Below are 24,740 nucleotides of genomic sequence, written 5' to 3'. Positions count from 1 at the left end.
GGTGCCATATCAAAAACTTACCGCAATCTGCATCTCAACTCTGCCTTTAATCTTCCCACTTCAGGAAAACCTTATTATTGGGTTTAGACTGCTGTACTCTGGCTGGGGTTTATGTATCATCACCTGCCTTGCACTCTCCACCCCTCCCTCAGGTGACACACGTGCTAGAAGCCATAGGGTAAATGTGCCGTATTCTTTTGCAACACCAACTTTTCTTTAAAAAGTCTGTGTGTGTTTAAAGTTAAATATTTAAATTACAAGTAATTTGCATCTTTATTTTTACATTCAAATAAATATGGTATACTATGGAGTAGGATAAAATATCCATACATATTCTAAAACAAAATTTTAAAGACTTTAAAGAAATACTGGCAAGAATATCTTTGGCCTAACCTCTCGGATCCCTCATGTGCCTTGGGGACTGTGTTTGCGCCTCTGTTCCATTGATGTAGGGTCAAGAAGCGCTCTATGGTGTTTAGCAGGAAGAAGGGACTCTGGTTACGTTTAGGCAATGATGATGGCACTAATTAGGATAGAGTGGTTGTTCAGGCGAGTCTTTCAAGAAACGAAACAACCTTTATTCTTAATTACAGTTGGAAGGCACTGCAAAAATCAGTCCATCAGGTCTGGCAACCTGGTGACACGGAGCGGCGTGACGTGGCCTCTGTTGCCAGCATGGTCATTGTGGCGTCGATGGCATTCTGACGCGGAAGGAGGCTCCGGAGGGGACCGGCGCAGCCAGGCCTCTGGGCAGCTGAGAGTCGGGGCCACCACCTTGGGCTGTTCTCCATGAGGAAGATGCTCGCTGCCGCTGTCTCCCGCGTGTTGTCCGGGGTCACGCAGAAGCCCGCTAGCAGAGTGCTGGTGGCATCCTGTAACTATTCAAATGATGCGATGTTTGCAATTAAGAAATGTGATCTTTATCGCTTAGAAGAGGGTCCCCCTGTCACAACACTGCTCACCCGGGAGGATGGGCTCAAATACTACAGGATGATGCAGACCGTTCGCCGAATGGAGCTGAAGGCAGATCAGCTGTATAAACAAAAATTTATCCGTGGGTTCTGTCACTTGTGCGATGGTCAGGAAGCTTGTTCTGTGGGCCTGGAGGCCGGGATAAATCCCACCGACCATGTCATCACATCCTATCGGGCTCATGGCTTGTGCTATACTCGTGGACTCTCTGTCCGATCAATTCTTGCAGAGCTGACAGGACGAAGGGGAGGCTGTGCTAAAGGAAAAGGAGGATCGATGCATATGTATGTCAAGAATTTCTATGGGGGCAATGGCATTGTTGGCGCACAGGGGCCCCTGGGAGCTGGTATTGCTCTGGCCTGTAAATACAAGGGAAACAAGGAGGTCTGTTTGACTCTTTATGGGGATGGTGCTGCGAATCAGGGTCAGATAGCTGAAGCTCACAATATGGCAGCTTTGTGGAAATTACCCTGTGTTTTCATCTGTGAGAATAACCTCTATGGAATGGGAACCCCTGTTGAGAGAGCATCAGCCAGCACCGATTACTATAAGAGAGGAAATTTTATCCCTGGACTAAGGGTAGACGGAATGGATGTTCTAGGTGTTCGGGAGGCAACTAAGTTTGTAGCTGACTACTGTAGATCTGGAAAGGGGCCCATAGTGATGGAGCTGCAGACCTACCGGTATCATGGACACAGTATGAGTGACCCTGGGATCAGTTATCGTACCCGAGAAGAAGTTCAGAATGTGAGAAAGAAGAGCGATCCTATTATGCTTCTCAAAGACAGAATGGTGAACAGTGAGCTTGCCACTGTTGAGGAACTAAAGGATATTGATGTTGAAGTGAGGAAAGAAGTGGAGGATGCAGCCCAGTTTGCTATGACTGATCCTGAACCACCTTTGGAAGAATTAGCTCATCACATCTACTGCAATACTCCAGCTTTTGAAGTTCGTGGTGCAAACCAGTGGATCAAGTTCAAGTCCCTCAGTTAAAGGGAGACTTATGTAAATTTACTTTTAGTCCTTCATGGGAATGTTCATGGTCCACTTTAAGAAACTGTGTGCCCAGTTTGGCTAAGCAGGAATAAAACCCATTAAATAAGGGCCCTGTAAACTTTTATTAAAATAAATTGAGATGATTAAGCGATTATTAGAAGAGAATAAAAGAGATCATTGAAAAAATGTACATTTAATTACAAAGGATATTTCATTCAATTGTACATTGTTGCATTAAAAGATATCATTCATTTAATCATTTAGCGTTGTTGAAAGGTAAACTCTGGCACATGAAAATTTTCAAGAATTTGTTTGAACATGCATCAGTAGGAATCAGGCAATGCCAGACCAGAGATGGTTAGGTGTGCTCCATCAACAGGAGCTAGGGGAAGCATTTTTATACGGAAGCAAAGCAAAGAAATTATTTTATTGGCTATACCTTAAGGTGCTGCTGGGAAAGCCTAACTAGCTGTTTGTAGTTGCTTATTCTTAAGTGTCATTTTCTTAATTTGAGTCCATTGACTCTGGCTTAGGTTTTGGTTTTCTTAAGTAGGCTACCACAGCATTACAGCCACCTTAGTCTGATGGCCTCCTTATTTAATTAAACAATGTGAATACCTTAAAGATCATTTTTAATTTTTACAAGTCTACATTGGGAAAAACAAGATTATTTAACTTCTCATATTACTTGCTATAATAGTTCTATTTGATTTAACTTTATATTTGTAAGTACTCTTATTTAAAGGAAAAATAGTTCTTCGGTCCCTTCTCCACCTTGACAGGAGTTTGTGTGTAAAGTCACTATCCTAAGGTAGAGAGGGTTTCAAGCCACACCAAGCTGTTAGGTCCCCTGAAACTTTGCTACTTACAATAGTTTACGTGAATTAACCATTGCCGACTATACCATTGCCGATTATAATAGTGTGCCTGTGAACACATATAAGCATATGAGTGCCTACTCAATGTTGATGCTGAAGTCAGTTAATACTGATCATGTCCCAATGAAACATGCTACATAACAGGGCAGGGGGAGATGGGACAAGAAAGTTTTTTCATGTACTTTCTTGCAATATTTTTAGTGTATCAATTTAAAGGAAAAATGTAAGCAAAGTTAGGAAAAACTGCATTTTGCTTTAACCTTCAAGTTAAAGTTACTCTTATTTTTCAATCCACTTGTACCATTATGTGTTCCATATTTTAAAGAAACTATCCTGGTGAATTTCAGACTGAAAAAAGAGCAGATATGGTGACATCAAAAGAAGTAAAGAGGAGGAGGTGATACGCATAAAAAGTTGAATGTTTGCTTCGGCAGCACATATATTAAAATTAAAAAAAAAAAAAAAGTTGACGGGCACCTGGGTGGCTCAGTCAGTTGAGCGACTGACTCTTGATTTCCATTCAAGTCATGATCCCAGGGTCGTGGGATTGATCCCCTCATCGGGCTCTCTGCTGAGCATGGAGCCTGCTTGGGATTCTGTCTCATGCTCATATTCTCTTTCCTTCTGCCCCTTTCCCCTGGTTGCACTCTCTTTCTTTCTCTAAAATAGTAGTAGTAGTAGTAATAATAATAATAATAATAAAGTGGAAAGTAAAAACTGCCTTGTCTAGAACTGAACATTCGCAGACAACTTTTTTCAAAGGAAAATCTAACTTGGATCATATAGGTTTGGTTTTCTTGTCAGTCCAAATACCATGACAATTAACAAGTCATGATCTTGTGAAAACATTTCTACTTGGTGATATTGGAGTAATGATCACAAATCCTATTGAACATGATGTTTGGCATGTCTTGTTTTTCTGAGATACACTTAACTAAATCAGATATCAGAATTTGCCTGTGATCTAAGAAATAGTTTGCAGAAAATATCAGAAGAATCAGTTATTAAAAGTTAAAACACATCAAAGAAAAAAAATAACTATTCATCATGATGGATGTTAAGTAGACTTATTGTGGTGATTTCATAATATATATGTGTATCCAATCATTATGTTGTAAACCTGAAACCAATATCCTGCTATGTGTCAACTGTATCTCCATTTGTAAAAAAGGTTATAGCCTTTTTGTTTAATTGTAAAATATCTACTTCCACAAATTAAAGCTAGATACTTTCTAAGAACTCTAAGAGAAAACCAAAAGCTTAGAGACCTGTGAGTATTTGAACATATGTACACATATGTGTAGGCTGAATCTCCACGCCTTACTCCAAAAAGATTTAAGCACATAAAATAACCTCAACATTTTAAAATCAGAAAATGGAGATGAGTGTTGGTGTATTTATAGATCAAGAATATTACTGGCTAATATGTTTTGTCTATGCAAATAAAGGTACCTTGATTGGATCCCTTCCATTAAAAACAAAAGCATTTCATAATACTATAAAAATAATCACATATTTTATATGACAAATAATTCCTCTACTATTTATTAATTTTGGCATACTTATATTTCTATAAACTTGTAAGTGGAACATAAGCTGTTCAAAGCTAATTCTCCATATGTACTATAAAGAAATTTTAAAATTTTGCTTATATTATGGATTATTTTAATATCCATAAAAATTAAGATACAAACAACTTATTAGAGATTAATCCATCACAAAACCATAATACACAGATAATCCATTTCAAGAAAAAATCCAATCTTGATCTATTAAAGTTATCGAGTACATTTGTCATAATACACATTCTCAAATTCCATTAAAGCAGGAGTTTTCAATGTTTTCCATATTAAAAAATGTCCAGACTTTTGTGTGTACATTCAGTAACAATACACGTATGACTGCACAGAGTTCTGTAGTGATGCAAAAATTTTAAAAAAGTAAGAACAAAACAAAACCCCCCTGTTGTCTTCAGTTAGGTCAAACAATAAATTATTAATAGCAATTACTTATCAAGTTATAAATTAGAGAGGTGTAGAAATTTAGCAGCTGGATTATATTTCCTATCCATAATACTATGTAATTCAGTCTATTTTATCCAGGTATTAGAAGGCTTAACAAGCCATGATGGTTATAATAAAATTTTCATGTTGCAACAATGCTAGAATATCTGAGAGAAAAAGAATTCCTACTATCTTCACCTTTATGATACTCTAGAAAGGTAAAGTATTGTGTGCATATCGATGGAGTGGAATGAGAAAGGAAGGAGGTTAAGAAAAATATATAAAGGGAATATTTAGATACATAAGAATTACATTTATTTAAAAATGTGATATGCCTGCCAATCAAGTGTACAAAAAATGCAGCAGATATTAGTGAAACTTAGCCTGATCATTTGTGGGAAAGAGCTTGTTTTTAAAGAGTGAAATATAAATTACATACCATAAAACCCATCTTTAAAAAGTGTATATAGTCCAGTGATTTTTATTATGTTCACAAAGTTGTATAATCCTTACCACTACCTAATTCCAGAATATTTTCATCATCCCAAAGAAAAAGCCAATACCCATTATTAGTTACTTCCCATTTCCCTATCTCTTCACCCACTGGAAAGTACTAATCTACTTTCGGTTTTTGGACTTGGGTATTCTTCACAGTCTATATAAATCATAAATTATGTGCTCTTTTGTGTCTGCTTTCACTGAGCATAAAGTTTTCCAAATTTGCTGTAGCATATATTGGTACTCTTTTTTTTTTAAACTTTTTAAATGTTTATTTATTTTTGAGAGGGAGAGACACAGTATGAATGAGGTGGGGCTCAGAGGGCAGAAAGAGAGGGAGACACAGAATCTGAAGCAGACTCCATACTCTGAGCTGTCAGCGCAGAGCCCAACGTGGAGCTCGAACCCACAAACTATGTAATCATGACCTGAACCAAAGTCGGTTGCTCAACCTACTGAGCCACCCAGGTGCCCTTTGGTACTCTTTTTTATGAACAACATTCCACTTTATTTATCTATTCATCAGTTGATGGGCATTTGGATTTTTTCAAAATGGACATTTTGGTTATTATGAATAATAAAATTAAAAAACTGATTGTTTCTTAGTGAACACAAGTACAATAGAAATTTTAAAGTTATTATTAGGACAAGGCAATGCAACAGAATCCTTCTGCTATAATCTCAATTAGGTAAAATAAATTAAAGACACGTTAAAGTATTCTCAGCTTGAGGGGCACCTGGATGGCTTAGTCGATTAAGTGTTCAACTGCAGCTCAGGTCATGATCTCCTGGTTCATGAGTTCGAGCTCTGCGTCTGGCTCTGTGCTGACAACTCGGAGCCTGCAGCCTGCTTCTGACTCTGTGTCTCCATCTCTCTGCCCCTCCCCCTCTCGTGCTCTGTCTCTCTCTCTCTTGAAAATAAATAAACGTTAAAAAACTTAAAAATAAATAAATAAACATTAAAAAAACAAAAACAAGCAGAAATTTCAACTTGAATATTTCTCAATTTATATGACCTACTCTAATTGGATTTTGATTTAATAGACTTTAATTTTTAAAACAATTTTAGAGTTACAGAAAAATTGAGAACAATGTACCGAATTCCTATATACCCTATACCCAGTTTCTCCTATTATTAGCATCTCATAGTACTATGTGGCAAGGAAAGGGTTACCTCAGTAGCTTAGGTGTCTCAAAACCTGCACATCCCAAAGAAAGGTCTGTCTTCATACTCCTGGGAGGTAACTTCTGTACCCCTAGAATATTCTTCCTGATAAGAATGTTCCGTATGCCTAAGGCCTTGGGCCATACTGTACTAGTTTGTTCAGCTAAGTGTCCCCATGTTACTGCACTGAGAAGAGATAACTGGAAGCTTGTACCTAATTTCTCTTAGAATTTTCTCCATGTGTCTTTTCCCTTTGCTGATTTAGATTTGTATCTTTTCACTGTAATAAACAATAACCATAAGTATAACCAGAAATTGAGTTTCTTAATTATAATATAATAAAAACCTATATATAGAAGAATAGTCCCAAATATATTAGGTTGCTAGTTCAGGATCATATAGCCATTGATCATAGCCACTATTCTCTTAAATTATATCTACATAATTTAGGCATTTTAATTTCACTTAAAAAGAGGAAACTAAGACTCAAGTTAAAGAAGTTGCTCAAGATTTCACAATTTATAAATGGTGGAGGCAAGAATCAAAACTGGCAACAAGGTTCATATTTTGAAAAGTACTTTTTTTGTACTGCTTATTAAGCATTGCTTCTAATTATGCTCAACCACACAATAGGTTTTTTAAAAAAGTACATTAACAAATGAATGAATGGAATTAAAGTCGAACCAAGGGATTTTTGTCAATCACTCCACCATCATCTGAGTTCAGATTTTTAGGCTTAGTGTAGAAACACAAAAACAAAAATTGGGAGGGAAACAGAAAATAGGAGGTAAAACAGATAATAGATAGCCACAATACTGTGATACTCCTCCCATATGGTAGTGACATCGCTGTTCCGTACTCTTGGATATATCAGTGCAGACGTTCACAATTTAGAAGTAGAAAGGATGGGGAAAGATAAGTCTCCAACAGAAAAGAAAGCCTAGGAACAAAATTACAACTGTTCAACATACATTTTCCCACCATCTGTGGCTGGTTTTGGGATGAACTAAAGTAACGACAACGTTAGGTTTTTTGGTATTATAGTAAAACGTCAACCATAGGTCAAGAAACACACTGAAGACTACAGTTGCAATTTCACTGACTGAAGCTTGTTTTGAGTCCAGATGGAAGTTTTCTGTTGATTGGTGAGTATCAGGCTTTGATGAGTCAAAGCCAGAACCTGAAGTGCCAAAGTAGTATGTGAACAAGTCCTTGGGAGTTCAAGGCTACCCATGTCCACTCTACCCAAGTAGTAAAGAGGAATCCAAGCAGCCGAGGGCTCAGTATTACAGAACCTGAGATGCAAACCTAGAATGAAATCAGGAACTGAGTGAAATCAGTAGGTAGAGAGGAGACAGACAGAAGACTAAGGGAGAAGCCAGGAGAATGAGATGGAAAGGTGTAACCAATAAGGGCAAGGAAACTAGAAGTCATAAGTGTGCATATTGATGAACTTTATATTATCATGGAAATTAGAATCTATTGAATGAATTGAATCACTAGCACCTCATGTATTGACAGGCCATTTAGAACCTAATGCTTCTAGTCCAGTATCATTGGGTCTTAAAGCAGCCCTACCTTTGTGTAACAAGGAAATAAATTAGAGTCTGGACTTTGGTGTCATTTAAATTTAGATTCAAATCAAGAGAAATGGTACCTTGAGCAAGGGACTTACCTCTGTATCTCCACATCCTCTATAATTCAGTTGATCCATATGATTGTTGTAAATGTTAAATGAAGAGCAAGAAATGAAGTAACATCTAACTTAGTTCCAGGTACACTCAAGATTCGATAAATAAAAATTTCTGACCTATAGGGAGAGAAGGGATTATGCCATCTGAAAGCAATAAAAAGAGTCTTCAATTTTATGTAGGTAGCTAGGTATAAAGATTGCAGTGGTCAGAAGACAATGTAAGCTGCGTGTGGAATAAATTTTCACAAATTTAGCCACCCTATGTTTTCTCATGATCTCTCTCTCCTTTTTGTTTTGTTTTGTTTTGTTTTGTTTTGTTTCAAGGATATTCACTACAGAATTGTTTATAACGACAAAAAAAACCCCTATAAACAGTAAGTTCTACAATAGAAAGACTGGTGACATCAATTATGGTATATCCATAGCCATTAAAATAACACTAAAACATGGGTGCCTGGGTGGCTCAGTCAGTTAAGCATCCAAACTTGGCTCACATCATGATCTTACAGCTTGTGAATTCGAGCCCCGCGTCAAGCTCTGTACTGACAGCTCAGAGTCTAGAGCCTGCTTCAGATTCTGTGTCTCCCTCTCTAGACCTCCCCGGCTCACACTCTTTCAAAATATATAAAAAACATTAAGAAATTTTTAAAAATAACACTAAAATATTTTTAATCATATCAAAGTGTATTAATAGTGAAAAGCACAAATATGCTAAGATCCAATTTATAAACACCAAAAGCCAATTATAGCTAGGCACAGAGAAAGAAGGCTGTATTTACACAACAGTGGCTGGTTTTGGTCACTGAAAATAATGAGTGATCTTTTTTTGAATGGCACCCTTAGCTACTAAAACACATGTGACATGCTATATCTGCGTAATTATAGGCTACACTGAATTTTAAACTTTTTTCATACTTTAAACCTACTCATAGGAGAAAATACTAGAAAAAATATCTCATCGTCTTCTCTTAACTAATTCTCATCAGGCAGCATTTGACACAAAAAGTAGTTATGAAATGCCATCAAGGTTGGGTAGAATATGATGTAGTAATAATGAAACTCCCCAGTTTGTACCCAAAATGTGTTCAGAACTCAGGGCTTTCAATCTGCTAACTACATACACTAAAGCATGTAGATATTGCACAGATACTACTTTGGTAGAATGAGGGCAAAAAGAGTACAGATTTTTCCATTATATTATAACATAGATGGATATTCTCATGCTAGAAATTGCTTCAAAATTAGACCCACTCTTTTTATTGTGGATTCCTTTTAAGGAATGCTCCAAAATATTAATGCAAACAATGATCTGATCAGGCTTGAAACAAAACGCCAGCCAAAACTCTCATTCAATCAGTATTCTATATTTTTTTCATTGACTTCATTCACGTCTGTTTGATCCATGAGGCTGATTTATACAGCAAAGAGCAAAGAAGAGAGGTCTCTGCAGTGGAATTGAGAGAGATGGAAATTTTCTGCCAAGTTTATGCACAGAAAAGAACACAATCAAATTAGGAAACACTGAAGAGCAACAAAGACAGTTCATACAATACTTTCCTTTTGACGGGCCAATAAATACTCAAGCTGAATAATTTACCAAAAGAAAAAGAGCCCACTCAAACCTCATGACCTTTTGAACAATGAGCAAGAGTTCAATTATCCCCAAACGTTCTGGTAGAAGGCAGCTTTCCAGGCTGCAGTGTTATTGCAGCAGTCATACATTAAAATTAGTAGAGGGAGAATATTGCCTTTGTAGTTTCTGTGTCCTGCTATCGTTTATGTTACCTTCTTTTAAAAATCTTACTGCCACATGAAGTAGCACGTTGCCAAAAAAGAAGAAAAAAGTAGGAGGAAGCAATTATTTTAATAATGTTTCTGGCGAGTGTGAGCTATTAGATTTCACTGGAGCAATTTATCTGCATGTTACTAGAGTGATAGTGTCACTTTAGAAAGTATATAATTTGCTTCCATTAGAGACTGAGAGTAACTTGCCAACAGTGCCCAGAGAATTTCTCCATCACCATCCATGTGGGCTGCAGTGTTGCAGAGTGAACAGCTCATCGCTTCCTTGGGAGACATTGAGGTTCCAAGAATCGGAGAGCTTTTTCTGTCACTGATATCTTGTGAAATCCTACAGCTTCCTTTAAGAGGAAAGGCTGTGGAAGTTATATGGAACATCACATGTTTTGCAACCCAAGCAGCAGAATCCACTAGCAGTGTGAAAGCACATTAAGACCTTACTTCTTGTGGAGGAGACATAATTATTGTGATTGAAAATCAACATTGAAAAGCCTTCGTCAGTTCTCTCACTGTTGTTTTGTTTTTTAATATTCTTGTTAACCCTTTGTGTGTTTTCCTGTATCTTTCTGAAATGTTAAGATTAGAGCCAAAAGCCCTGCACAAACAAAACTCTGACAGGTCTAAAGATTGTGGAAACACGGTTTCACTATTTTGACAGTGAATTATTGCTTATTTATTCATTGAATTGTGCTAACAGAGGAAAAAGTGCTGAATTCTTATTAGAGCAGATTCAACTCAATTCTAAAATATACCTGAGGTCTGACACAACTGACGTTGATTTTTTTTTTTCCTGTGTGGTCTTGGATGAGTTAAGTTCCTCCCGAAGCATTCTTGACTACTCTGTAGAAAAGGGGAATTCACACTTACCCTGTGATACTGTTGTGAAGATTGGAAATAGCATACATGAAGTCCTAGTGCTTGGCACACATTAGGTGTTCCAAATAGTAGTTATGTTTTCTCTTCTCCCCTTCCTCTCCTTTATGTCCTATCTTATGTTAAAGGCTTGACTTTCCTCACATACCCTTACAGAAAAACATTCCTGGCTCTTCCCGTTCACAAATGTCATTTAGGTTTTGAATCCATCATTCTAAAAGCTTAGTCACGATTTTTATTCAGTGATTCCTGAAACTCACTAAGCATTGTTCTTATTACATTACACAGGTCATTGGTGGACAATTTAAATGTTACCTGGCCTACAAATTGAGTTTACTGCATATGTAGTATGGACATGAGTTGCTAGGAGTTTGGCTTGCCTACCCTTATTATCCAGACTATTTATCCACTCTGAGCCTCTTTATTTTGTAAAAACCTTATCACCTTCCCTTGTCAAATTTTAATGTGAAGCATAGCACTTGTTATAAAGATGTCAATAATATGTAACCTTTCAAATTTCTAAAATGCAACGAACCTTTCCTATATGAGCTAATGTAGAAAAAGAATTGTCATATGCACAATACATGTGCATAAATGTTTCCTTTGAGAATAAATTTACTCTTTTTATTTCTTAATAAGGACTTTATTTTAGTGCTAATCAAACATATTAAGGGGCAGGTGGCAACATTCTGTCAAGTTAAAGGAGCAGCAGTACAAACACTCTATTTATTAACATTATTCATAAAGTTTCTATTGTAAACAGCACTAAACTACTTACTATTCACCATACGGGTATAAAAAGCGCATTGGAGCTTCAAAATCAATGACATGTTGCCCTCTGCCCAATGCTGCTCTTTGGCAAAGAGAGAAGAAGCCGTTTCTCAAACTCAGCATGCCATTTTTTAATTCACACTTAAATTTCCACTTGAGGAAACAAGCCAAAACAAACTATTCCTCCCTGAGATGCACCCTGGGAAGAAGTGCCCTCCCAACTTTAATAATTATCTCAGAAGAGTCTTTCTCCCACTCCCCTTTTCCATCTGAATAGGAGTTGCTTATTAGGACCTACTTGTTTCTATTCTTCTATTTGCATAATGCACAGATGTCAATCTGCTGGCTCTATTCTGCCCCACAGAATTAGAGTCTTTGTCTGCTGAGTAGATAGTTCTCTTTTTACAGCTATTATTAGGGATACAGTATATAAAAGTTCTAAGATTAAACAACTATCAACATTTAAAGCGAAAGTCTATATTTTTAGTTAATCATACCTTGATTCAGGACTGCATCTTCTTTTGTAAATTAACCTATGTGTATGCTTGCAAAACAGTCTATTTAGGGAAATCTTTATTTTAACATAGGATAGCTTGAGGATCTGTAAACAGCTGTTATTGTTGCTTGATTCATTACATACCATCTTTTAAAACACACTACTGTAAATGGAAATACATCATTACTTAGTTACTAGAGCTTGGTAATAAAAATTAAAAACTATGGCCTTATTTCTCTACCCACAATAACTTCTCAATGATTACATGGATATTTACTTGATTTTTTTTTCTTTTCCATCTGACGTTCTATGCAATTCAACTTAATTCTAAAAATACCAAATGTTTTCAGTATCATTAATTGTTTTGGCATTTTCCTTACCTAAATTTCTAAAAAGGTATTTTTCAGAAGAAAGTGCTATCCAAGGCCATAGTACTACAAGTAAAAGAGACTCGTTTGGAGTACACAGAGTTCCAAAGACAAGCAAATATAATTATGTTACATAGATAAGTACAGTACAATTGGGGGGAAATGCTTCCGTTCAGGATAGTCATCTAACAATAGTATTTTCGGAAGCAAAACATTTAGGAAAGCAAAATATCAATAACATGCAGAGAAATTTGATTCACAAATATTCTACTCAAGTTGGATCTTTCTGGAGTTAAATTACATTTAAATTTTTCTCAGCTCTTTCAATTTGAGCTATATTTGGTATAGATTTGTTCACCCAGCAGTTGATGATTAGTGTTTGAACAGTGAAGTGCAGGCAAAATTTACTACATTTATTCATCTTCATAACAATTTTGGATGAGGCTTCTCGGATAAGTCAACATTTATAGCCGTATGTCATAGCATGGTTTTGTAAATACAGTTAAATAATAGTGAACATAATTTTTTTTAAGTTTATTTATTTTGAGTGACAAAGGGAGAGAGAAGGGGAGGGACAGAGAGAGAGGGAGGGAGATGAAATCCCAAGTAAGCTCCACACTGTCACTGTGGGGTTAGAACCCAGGGACCATGAGATCATGACCTAAACCAAAACCAAGAGTCAGATGTTTAACCAACTGAGCCACCCAGGTATCCCGGTGAACATAAATTCTTAAGTAGGACCAGTTTTTTGGCCAGAATTCAGAAGCTGTTTAATTCATTTTTAAAAATATTTTTTTAAAAATATCTATAAAATTTCACTTGAATTACTATCTAAAAATTGGATCTCTGATCCTAAGCACACTCCATTACTTTTAAGGTTTCCATTTTTCTTGAAGGTGGCAAATATATACAAGACGCAAGCTAATTACAATGTTCCATCATCTTTCCATTTTTATATATGTTAATCTTATATACGTGCAAATAACATAGAGGTCTGGTGGATAAGACTCTATTATGATTGAGGAGATTGGATTATCCGTGCCTTACCAAGAAAATTCTTTTGACTTCTATTCTGTGACTGACCAGTTATGATTTCCAGCACCTTCCAAAGTCTTGAACTGAACATTTCTAAGGTCCATTGGAAGATATGTAGTATTTGAAGCAGGATAGCTACCATAATTTTAGTCTCATGGTTAAAAAATGCAGTAGGTCTGACTCTATCCAATTTCTACTTTCCTCAACTACAAATAAACTGAAGTTAATTATAAGAAATATTATGTAAGAGTCAACCATAGCAAACCTGCTTATTACCCTCAGCCCAGAACATATCGTAAGTGCTCCATAAATAAAGAGTAAATAAAGCAAATATATAGTTTTACCAAAAAAGGGAGAAAACTGGATTTGTAAGTTAGAAAAAGAGAAAATGAAAAATTACTCTTAGGTAAAACTTTCTTTCTCCATCTTAGTTTTCCTAAAGGGTTCCATAGAGGAACTGCGAATAGATTTTATTTTCTTTCTTTACTGAAAGATGCATGTTTTTTAAAGATGTAAGAAAGAATCAAAGAAAAGAGTGGCAAATATTATTTTATTTTAACCATCATTAGTGTAGAGTAGTACCAGAGGCACCTTGGCAATCCACAGGCTAGAAAATCATATATTAAACTCACATTGCTCTTCTAAAAAATGGTTTTTTTTAATTTATTTTGAGGGAGAAAGAGAGAGAGAAAGAGAAAGAGAAAAAACACTAGTGGGGGAGGGGCTGAGAGATAATGAAAGAGAATCCCAAGCAGGCTCTGAGCTGTCAGCATGAACTGTGAGATCATGACCTGAACCAAAACCAAGAGTCAGATAGTTTAACTGACTGAGTCAACCAGTCGCCCCTCATATTGTCCTTCTTGACGTAAGTATTTTTATACAATCCTTCCATTCAGTAATTATCATTGGTACTAGATGTTACTGATTTAAATTAGACTTTCTAGGGCACCTGGGTTACTCAGTTGATTAAGCCTCCAACCTCAGCTCAGGTCATGATCCCACAGTTTGCGAGTTCAAGTCCCACATTAGGCTCTGTGCTGACAGCCTGGAGCCTGGAGCCTGCTTTGGATTCTGTGTCTCCCTCTCTCTCTGCTGCTCCACTGCTAGTGCTGTCTCTCTCTCTCTCTCTCCCTCTCTCTCAAAAATAAATAAACACTAAAAAAATTAAATTAGAATTTCCTCCATACTGATGTGAATAAATGATTGAATCAGCAAATAACAAACAAATGAAAATAATACAGAAAACTTCCATGCAGAAAAATTGCAAATACTCTTCTGTAGATATTCTACCCTCAAATGTGTGGAGCATAACTCCCATTTTCTTAAATGTAGGTTATGCGTAGTGACTTCCTTCAAAAGAGTAAAGGGTGGAAATAAGGAAGTATAGTAACTCAATAATGGAGAAATCTGACAAACACCACCTAATTCAACTAATAAAGGTCAACATCAATAATACTAAATCATGTTGATAGTATGTACTCCTGAAATGATGTGATGGAAATGGCACTTTAACTCCACGGTCTTCTTCCCAAAACATGTAACCCTAGTCTAATTATGAGAAAGACATTAACTACCTATTGAGGGATGTTACACAAAATGTCTGATTAGTAGTCCCCAAACCTATTAAGGTCATCCAAAACAAAGAATGTCTGAGAACCTACCAAGAGGAGATTACAGAGACAAGATTGCTAATACGATGGTATCCTTATTAGGATCTAGGAGCAGGAAGTTGATATAGAAACTAAGGAAATATGAATAAAGTATGAACATGAGTTAATAATGGTTCAGTATTCATTCATTAATTATACAAATGTAAAATATTAACAATATATACTAATATGTCAGTATTAATTTATTAATTGGTAAATAAAGGTATGTAATCATCACTCCTGTGTATTCAGAATATGAATTTGCAAGATTTGGTATTTTATCCTTTTTTATTTTTTTAATGTTTATTTATTTTTGTGTGAGAGAGAGAGAGAGAGAGAGAGAGAGTGGGGGAAGGGCAGAGAGAGAGGGAGACACAGAATCCAAAGCAGGCTCCAGGCTCTGAGCTATCAGCACAGAGCCTGACGTGGGGCTCAAACTCATGACCTGTGAGATCATGACCTGAGCCAAAGTCAGATGCTTAACCGATTGAGCCACCCAGGCGCCCCTGGGTATTTTATTTTTATAAGAATTTTATATTGATAACGAGTAGCAATGGCACTTCTTAAAATAAATTATCAGGAAAGATTTGTAAAATAATCTCAATCAAAACTGACATGAAACTAACTTATGTTTTCAAAAGAAGCTGAATAAATCAGAGTCTAAAAAAGCAAATAACATTAATATTGACAGACAACTTATCCATGATCAGTTCCTGAACACAGAGGAATATTAGAGGTGGGAACACTAGAAAAATTTGAAACAAATAATTACAGTTAATTAATCAAATATTCTTCAAAAACATTTATTATATCTATCTGAAAGGTACAATTCTAATTCCAGATCCTGGAACATCAGCTATTGGTGCTATGTATTTTTGTGTATATCTCTTGATAAAGAAAAGAATGTGCGTTGGAGAATCTTATTTGCAGTCATGATCTGGGATGGGAGCAGAGTGGCCTGACATTTACAATACTTCAGTGGCAATTACAGCACAGTTAATATATCAATTTAATTAAATTTCTACAGTGATTCATGACATAAAATATCAAAATAAGTTAACTTGCACAGAAAAAGACAAAAGATCAATGCAGTGGGCAGAGATACAATGAATTAAATTAAAGTATAATTGCCATCTACTGAAAAGATTGTGTGCATAAGTAAGTTTTTTGTAAAGCAATCTCTTAGAAAGACATCATTTATAGAAGTTAGATAAAATAGACCCCAGAAGACTCTAAATATTCCTAAAGTCAGCTTTAAAGCATTATCTAAATTATTTTTTATCAAAGAACCACATTTGTATTAAATAAAAATAAATAAATTCTTATTTTATCAAATTAAAATTCTTACATTTTACTAAGTAAAATATGAACTTTGCATTGTAATTGTGATTTCTACAAATTTTACAGTGTTTTTAGATAAACTTATACTACTGAAAACTGTGACATAAAATCTGTATGATATAAAATAAATGCTGTATGTCCAAGGAAGAATCTGTTTCAAAGATAGAAGAGAGAAAGTGACCCAGCTGGGTGATTGATCAAGTTCATTACATTCTCACTACCACCCAGAAGTAAGTATGAACACAGTGTTCTACAGCAATCTGGAAGGAAGGAAGGTTGATGGCCTTCCGGCCAATAAACGTAATATATAGGGTCTTCCGTAATTAAACGAAGAAAAAAAGGAAATGCTGTTCACTTACAGTGTCCCAAGCTGATGAAGTGGGTCTTACTGGTTATAAAAATTGTGCTAGAGAATTGATAATAGGTGCTTTTATGTGTCCCTGCTTTCTAAATAATCTTCTTAAAGTCAAGTTCCTTGTGGCACTAAACATCTTTATATGTAAAGAGGAATAAGTTGAATTGGATGTACCAAGATATCTTCTAATTCTAACATCTTTTTTTAAATTTTTTTTAACGTTTATTTATTTTTGAGAGAGAGAGAGACAGAGCATGAACAGGGGAGGGGCAGAGAGAAAAGGAGACACAGAATCTGAAATGGACTCCAGGCTCTGAGCTGTCAGCACAGAGCCTGACGTGGGGCTCGAACTCGTGAGATCATGACCTGAGCCAAAGTCGGACGCTTAACCAACTGAGCCACCCAGGCGCCCCTAATTCTAACATCTTATAGTTCTATGATGATAAGATTATACCTAGCTCATTTCCTGTGTTAATAACCTTAATTTAGTTACTGATGAAATATTTATTAATTTATAAATAAAAAGTATTTTGTTGGTTCATTGAATCAAGCAAAATAAGGTAGCGTGTGTGTGTGTGTGTGTGTGTGTTTGTGTGTGTATTAGAGTGCGAACTAGCTCTAAAATATTCCAGTAAGTAAAAAAAAAAGTATCAGTAGCTCTGTGTGGACATGTGCTATAGAAATAAGATTACCAAATATCCCAAGAGAATTTGAGATGCCACCTTCAATAGTGATCTACTATCTTGAAAAACTCCACTGGTACTGCTAAAAGAAAATCATCGACACTGGAAAAAGAGAACAACTGTGTAGATAAAATAGAGTCCTATATTCCTAACAGTACTGCTGAGTCACTTCTCAGTTAAAATTAGGTTCATTTATGAGTAACAGAAAATCTCAAATTGTGGTAGCTTTTTCAAGATAGAATTTTTTTCCCTTTCACAAAGTTATTGGCAGACTATGACGAATATGATGGCTCTATTATCCAAAGGGACCCAAGCTCTTGCTGCGATCTGCCATCTGTAATGTGTGGCTTCATCTTATTTTACAAAATATATTTTCCAGTTCTAGGTATCACATCCACATTGCAGTCTTCACAGGAGCTGTGTTACCATCTTGCTTACATTCCATGGGTCACATGTAGCTGAAAAAAACAAAACAAAACAAAGCAAGCAAGCAAACAAAAAATACCTAGCAAATAATGTATCTTTGGCAGCTCATTTGCCCAGCTTAAATTCATGGGGTCTATTATTGAGAAGAAGGTGACAATTGATATTGGGTGACAACTGACAGCCTCTGCCACTAATCGACCCTTTGGCGCAATGTCTCTTCATGTGTAATATATGCACCCCCCATCCTAAGCTATCTTCTATTATAGTTTTTAAACCAAAAGAGAACATATCTTTTCCCAATATAAACTGTGGAGTTGGATTAGGATAACCTCAATTAAAAAACTTCCTTTGAGAAAAAGAAAGTGAAATATCTAGGGTTACTGGTTCATTAGTATTTTGCATAGTTACTCAAGATGACTTTTTGTTAGTAGATTTTCAAAGTCAGCTGTTCTCAAACTTTTTGGTGTAAGGGCCACTTTGCATTTTTAGAAGTTATTGAGTTGTTTTGGAAAAAAAACCTTTTTTTAAAAAGGGTATGTCTGTCAATAGTGTCCACTCTAAAAAGTAAAACCGAGAAATTAAAAAAAAAAGGAATTGTCAAAATATTTATTAGTTTGTTTAAAATAATGTCCAACCTGATGCATGTTAACATATTTTTATAAAGAATAAGTATATTTTCAAAAACAAAAAAAATAGTGAGAAGAGTGGTATCATTTAAATATTTGCAAATCTTAGGGCTCATGGGTGGCTCAGTCAGTTAGCATCCGACTCTTGATCTCGGCTCCGGTCATGATCTCACAGTTCTCAAGTTCAAGCACCTCATTTGGCTCTGTGCTGATGGTATGGAGCCAGGTTGGGATTCTGTCTTCCTTCTCTCTGCCCCTCCCCCTGCTTGTGCACTGTCTTGCTCTCTCTCTCTTAAAAGAAATAAACTTAAAAAATATAGTTGCAAATATTATTCTCTGACTTAATAGAAGATAGCTGAACTTTGACTCTGACATCTGCTTCAGCATTCAATGTATGGTAATACTGGTGAAGTGGATAAAGAAAATTTGCCTCATGCACGTACGTAGTTGGAAGAGAAGACTATTTTAGTAGCCTTTACAGAAAATTGTGGATATTCCTTTTTGATGCTACATCAAAACTTGACAAATGGAAGTTTCTAAAAGATTAGTTGCAATGTGAAATCTAAAACCAAGTTAATTTTTGATACTGTTACATTAAAATCTATTTTGCATTTTACATTTTGAATGGTCCTTTTCCCAGAGCATGGATCATTTTGAAAATAGTTTCCCTAAGTTATTAAGGATTTTCAAGCGTTGACACATTTTGTTATATAATATGAAAAAAAATCATGTTTGTTAATATCACCATAGAAAACTCTTTAAGTGTTGGGAAGCTGTCAAATTCAGTGATGCATGTAATTTTTCAAAATTCTAATTTTTGCTTGAAAGCTCAGATTTTATCATTGGCAATAAGTAGTGCCAGGTCAGTTGTTTTCTTTGAAGTGACAGATTCGCTTTGTTCATTTTAGAAAATATATCTCTCAAATATTCGGGTCTGAATAACCATAGTTTGTCTGTCAATCATTCTTTCTTGTGAAGAGAATGTTCCATGGAATGAGATGCTAGTTCAACTAAGAGTTTTCCCCTGAAGACAATCATTGTACCTCAGTAGGCAACAGAAGTGCATAATGTGTACTTCATTCTCCATCATATCAAATACTATAATAATCATATGTTCAAGAGTAAAGGTTTAATGAAGTCAGTAATTTTTAGAGCTTCATCAGGATATTATGAGTGGAACTGTGTGTGTGTAACTATGTGTGCATGATGGAGAAAAATAAAGACTATTAATGTAATTTGTTGCCACTGCATTTTTTTCTGATTAAAGTGACAACAGTTTTGCTCCTTTTTGCTTTTAAACAATCAATGCAAATGTTTATACAGGGAAAGGGGCAAGTGATGTCTTAGTATTATCATGCAAAGCATCTTGGCCTCACGAATCCCCTGAAAGGATTTTGGGGACTTCCAACCACACACTGAGAATCACTGTGTGAGATTAAAAAGTGTGCACATTTAAACTATGGACGTTTCCTGGTTGTACAATTATTATTTCCACCAAAGTTTTTGGTGTGATTGGTTTTGTCATTCTGACCAATATTGGTATTATTAAAAGTGTATATCTATGTCTATCTGATAAAGCTGAGGAAAAGCTCTTTGCCACTCTAATTTCTTTTGACCTTAGCAAAGTTCAGAATATTTCCGTACATTGATTGGTCAGTCTGATGCTAGTGCAGGGATAAATGGACAGTTCCATGCAACAGAATAAGCCGTTTATAAAATGACCTACATTCATTTGGGAATTTGATGATCACGGTTGAGTTTCCTTTTTAGGTACTCAGCTGGAAGAGATAGTAACTTTAGTGAGTGACATTGGGATTGGGATAACTGGCTAGCTACTTGAAAGAAAGGATGATCTATAATTAACTTACCTTTTATGTCAAAAATTCTGAATGGATAAAAGATCCCAATGTTTTTAAAAAATTCAATTCATAAAGTGGAAGAAAGGACTGAGGAACCTATTTTTGTATTTTATGTTTGAAACATCTGCTGAAATAAAACACAGGAAAATCAGAAAAGTTAAAGAAAATAAATGATACAGTAACTATATAAAGTCATTTAAATCCCTAAATGGCAAAAGAGCATGAAATAGATAATAAGAGAAATAATAAAATGGGGAATACCTATATTTAACACATACAACAATGAACAAGTTCTTCTACTTTTTAGTATATCAAGTGCTATTATAAATGTGTAAAGAAAAAGTAAACAGCCTCTTGGGAAAATAGGCAGAGGATACAAGTGTAAGATACTGCAGTAGATCATAGAAACAGTTTTATAGCTATTGTATTCTAAGGAGTATTTGAAGTCAAATCTTCCAGGTATCTCATTATAGATGAGAAAACTGAAATCTAGAGAGGAATTGATAAAAGTTAAATTTCTTTACTCTCCATTAGGTGCTTTAACAACTGTAAGTTGTTTTTCCCCTTGTTTCTACTAAGTAACTAAATTGCCCAAATTTGATTTTTCTCAATTGCATATAAATTTATTTTTTTTCTTATTTTTTTTTAACGTTTATTTATTTTTGAGACAGAGAGAGAGAGAGCATGAACGGGGGAGGGTCAGAGAGAGGGAGACACAGAATCCAAAACAGGCTCCAGGCTCTGAGCTGTCAGCACAGAGCCCCACACGGGGCTCGAACTCACAGACCGCGAGATCATGACCTGAGCCGAAGTCGGCCGCTCAACCCACTGAGCCACCCAGGCGCCCCAATTGCATATAAATTTAAATGGATGTCACTCTGCAACTACTGCATGAAAGTGCAAACGGCATAGAATGACCTTTAGCTATTTGCAACTGATATATTTTTAAAAATAGACGAACATTATTCTATTGAAACCGACACCATCTGCTCTTATTATACAGAAGTAGATATAGTGGTTAAGAACTCAGGCTCTCAATACCAACCACTCCAGTTGAGATCCTGCCTTTGTAACATGCTTCAGTTCCTGATTTATGTATCATCCTGTTTCCAGGGTTATGATAAGATTAACTCATAAAGAGCATATGATAATACATGACATACAGTAAATGCCCAATAAACGTTAGCTATTATTATTTTCCTCATCATTTATGAGTGGGGGGACACTTTGGGTGACCATTAACAGATTTCTCTTTGGTGGATTGTTGCACTGTGGATCAGAAGCATGTCTTATCTTGGTCTGTTATCACCGCAAAATGATATGCATATAGAATTGATTTTTATACAAATCTGTAACTCAGTTATTTTCATAATATATTAAGTAACATGATGAATGAATCCAGGTGTATATTGACAGTAAGAGATCGAAAAAAAGATTTAGGATCATTTAGCATAATGGAAATTGAATGAATTTATTATTTTAATCTTTTGCTGGAGAAAGAGCTTACAGAACCGAGTTCTAACGCTGATTCAAGAGTGAGGAGAGAGAGTGAATGACACAAGCAGAGGATATAAATCAGCTGATTTCAAATTCAAATTACAACTGCATGTCCTCCTGTCTGTCCTGCTTATATGTCTCATTGCAAGGCCACTTTCAACTTGACCTTGCTGTTCTTTGAAACTCTTCTGGAAACACCACGAAAGCTGAAGGGATTTATCATAAAGCTAAATATGCAGTATTCTAATGGAGCCTGGAAACTAAATTGAACTGGAAATCATCTATGCATACTAAGGCCAATGCCTGCCCATTCTTAATGGATCACTGGTGGCTTATCACAATGTCTTAGAGACCCAATACTGAACTTAGATAATGATTCTCAGTAGCTAAAAATGCTTTCATTTTTCAGATTTTCTTCTCTTTGTCCTTTATGGTCCTTAACTCAATCAAATTGTCAGAGGGATACCTCCCATCACAAGGATGATGGAAATGGGACTTTTATTTCTGAAAAGAAAGATCCATGGGTATGAAAACCTCACCACTCAGCCTTTTACCAACATACAATACACAAAAGCAATCAGAGTTTTCTTGCATGACATTCCTTTGTAAAATGTTAAATACCAAACAATGGACTTTTTCTTAAGTCAAATTGTTATTGTCATTGCCTCTTCCTTAATGACATGTTTTCTGAAATTCTGTATGTTCTTACAAACACTTTAACAAAATTTAATGAATTAGACTGATGAGCGATCATATGAGTTTTCATGCTGAAAAATGGATTGTGACATACTATTCATTACTCTTTAATTCAATTAAAAAACACATTGAACATTTAAAAATAGCTCTTCTGAGTTTTTACATAACATTTATCTTCTTGTTTTGGGGGACTGGCTGTTTGTTTTTTTAAATAACATTTTGAGACATAACTCATTTAGCATAAAATTAAGCAATTTAAAATGATCAGTTTACTGATTTTTAATATATTTACATACTTGTGCAAGCATCAATACAATTTAATTTTAGGAAATTTTCTTTATGTCCGCTCCCTCCAATATCCCATTTATTAGTGTTCACGTTTGTTCTCAGACCCTCCCGCGACCCCCAGCTCCAGACAACAAATAATCTACTCTCTATCTATAGATTTGACTATTTTGGACATCTTGTTTAAATGTAACCATATAATATATGGTCTCTTGTGATCATATTCTTTCAATTAGAATAATATTTTCAAGGCTCATCCATGTATAGCATTCATCAATAATTCATTTCTTTTAATTGGCTGAATAATATTCCATTATGTCGATATACCACATTTTTTTTTTACTCATTTGCCGATTAATATTTATGTTGTTTCCAATTTTTAGCTATTATAAATAATGTACTAGTTTTTATGTGCACATATGTTTTCAGTTCTCCTGGGGGTATATGTCTAGGAATGGAATTGCAAGTTTACACTGTATCCTTGGTTAATCTTTTGAGGAGCTATTTTTTGACATAGTCAGACCATTTTACATTCCCATCAGTAGTGTATGAAGGTTCCATTTCTCTAAATTCTCACCACCACTTATTTCCTGCCTCTATGATTGTAGCCATCCTAGTGGGTATGAGATGGTTTCTTATTTGTGAGTTCAGTTTGGATTTATAACTAATGATGTTGGGGATATTTTCATGTGCTTTTGGCTATTTCTTTATCTTCTCTGGAGAAATGTTTTTTCAAATGTATTTCTTATTTTTCAGTTGGATTGCCTTTTATTATTGAGTTGTGAGTGCTTTATATACTCCTACTAAAGTCCCTTGTCATATATATGATTTGCAAATACTTTCTCTCACTCTGTGAGTTGTTTTCTCAATTTATTGATGGTGGCCTTTGAAGCTCAATTTTTTTTAATTTTCATGAGATTCAATTTATCTTTTTCTTTTGTCACTTGTGCTTTTGATGCCATATTTAAGAATGTTTTACCTGACTTAAGATCATGGAGATTTATTCTTATGATTTTTTTCTAAGAGTTCTAAGTTTTAACTCATACATTTTAGCTCTTAACATTCAGCTTTTACATTTAGCTCTCACATGTTCTGTGTGTGGTGTGAGGTAGGGGCCAAATTTACTATTTTGCCATGTGGATATCCAGTTGTCATAGAATTATTTGTTGAAAAGAATATTACTCCGCACCTAAATTGTCTTGGCAACTTTGCTGAAAATCAGTTAACAAAAAATCTGAGGATTCATTTCTGAACTCTCAATTCTATTCCATTTATCCATATACCTATCCTCGTGCCATTACAATACTGTCTGTTTTTATGTTTTATTTATTTTTGAGAGCAAGAGAGACAGAACATGAGTGGGGGAGGGGCAGAGAAAGAGGGAGACACAGAATCTAAATGTGACTCCAGGCTCTGAGCTGTCAGCAAAGAGCCCAACATGGGGCTCGAACTCACAGACTGTGAGATCATGACCTGAGGTGAAGTTGGACGCTCAACTGACTGAGCCACCCAGGTGCCCCAATACTGTCTTGATTACTGTAATTTGTGGTAAGTTTAAACACTGAGAAGTATAAACCTTCCAATTCTAGTCTTTTGAAAGATTATTTGGGCTATTTCGAGATTCTTACATTTTCATATGGATTTTAGGATGAACCTATTAATTTCTGAAAAAAATAGCAGTTATTAATTCAATACAAATTGCAGTGAATAGGTAGATTGATTCAGGGAGTATTGTTATTTAAACAATATTAAGTTTTCTGATTCATGAACATGTG

General features: G+C 35.4%; 1 protein-coding gene across 1 annotated transcript; it reads left to right on the top strand.

The window, feature by feature from the left end:
- Positions 1-704: 704 nt before the first annotated feature.
- On the top strand, positions 705-2,120 carry PDHA2 (pyruvate dehydrogenase E1 subunit alpha 2). Its single transcript, XM_058721860.1, has one exon. The coding sequence runs from the start codon at positions 790-792 to the stop codon at positions 1,963-1,965; it is 1,176 nt and encodes a 391-aa protein (XP_058577843.1). The 5' UTR covers positions 705-789; the 3' UTR covers positions 1,966-2,120.
- The last annotated feature ends 22,620 nt before the right edge of the window (positions 2,121-24,740 follow it).

The sequence above is a fragment of the Neofelis nebulosa genome, chromosome 3, assembly GCF_028018385.1.
Source record: "Neofelis nebulosa isolate mNeoNeb1 chromosome 3, mNeoNeb1.pri, whole genome shotgun sequence".
In the NCBI taxonomy this organism is placed as follows: domain Eukaryota; kingdom Metazoa; phylum Chordata; class Mammalia; order Carnivora; family Felidae; genus Neofelis; species Neofelis nebulosa.
This window is presented reverse-complemented; position numbering and strand designations above follow the sequence as displayed.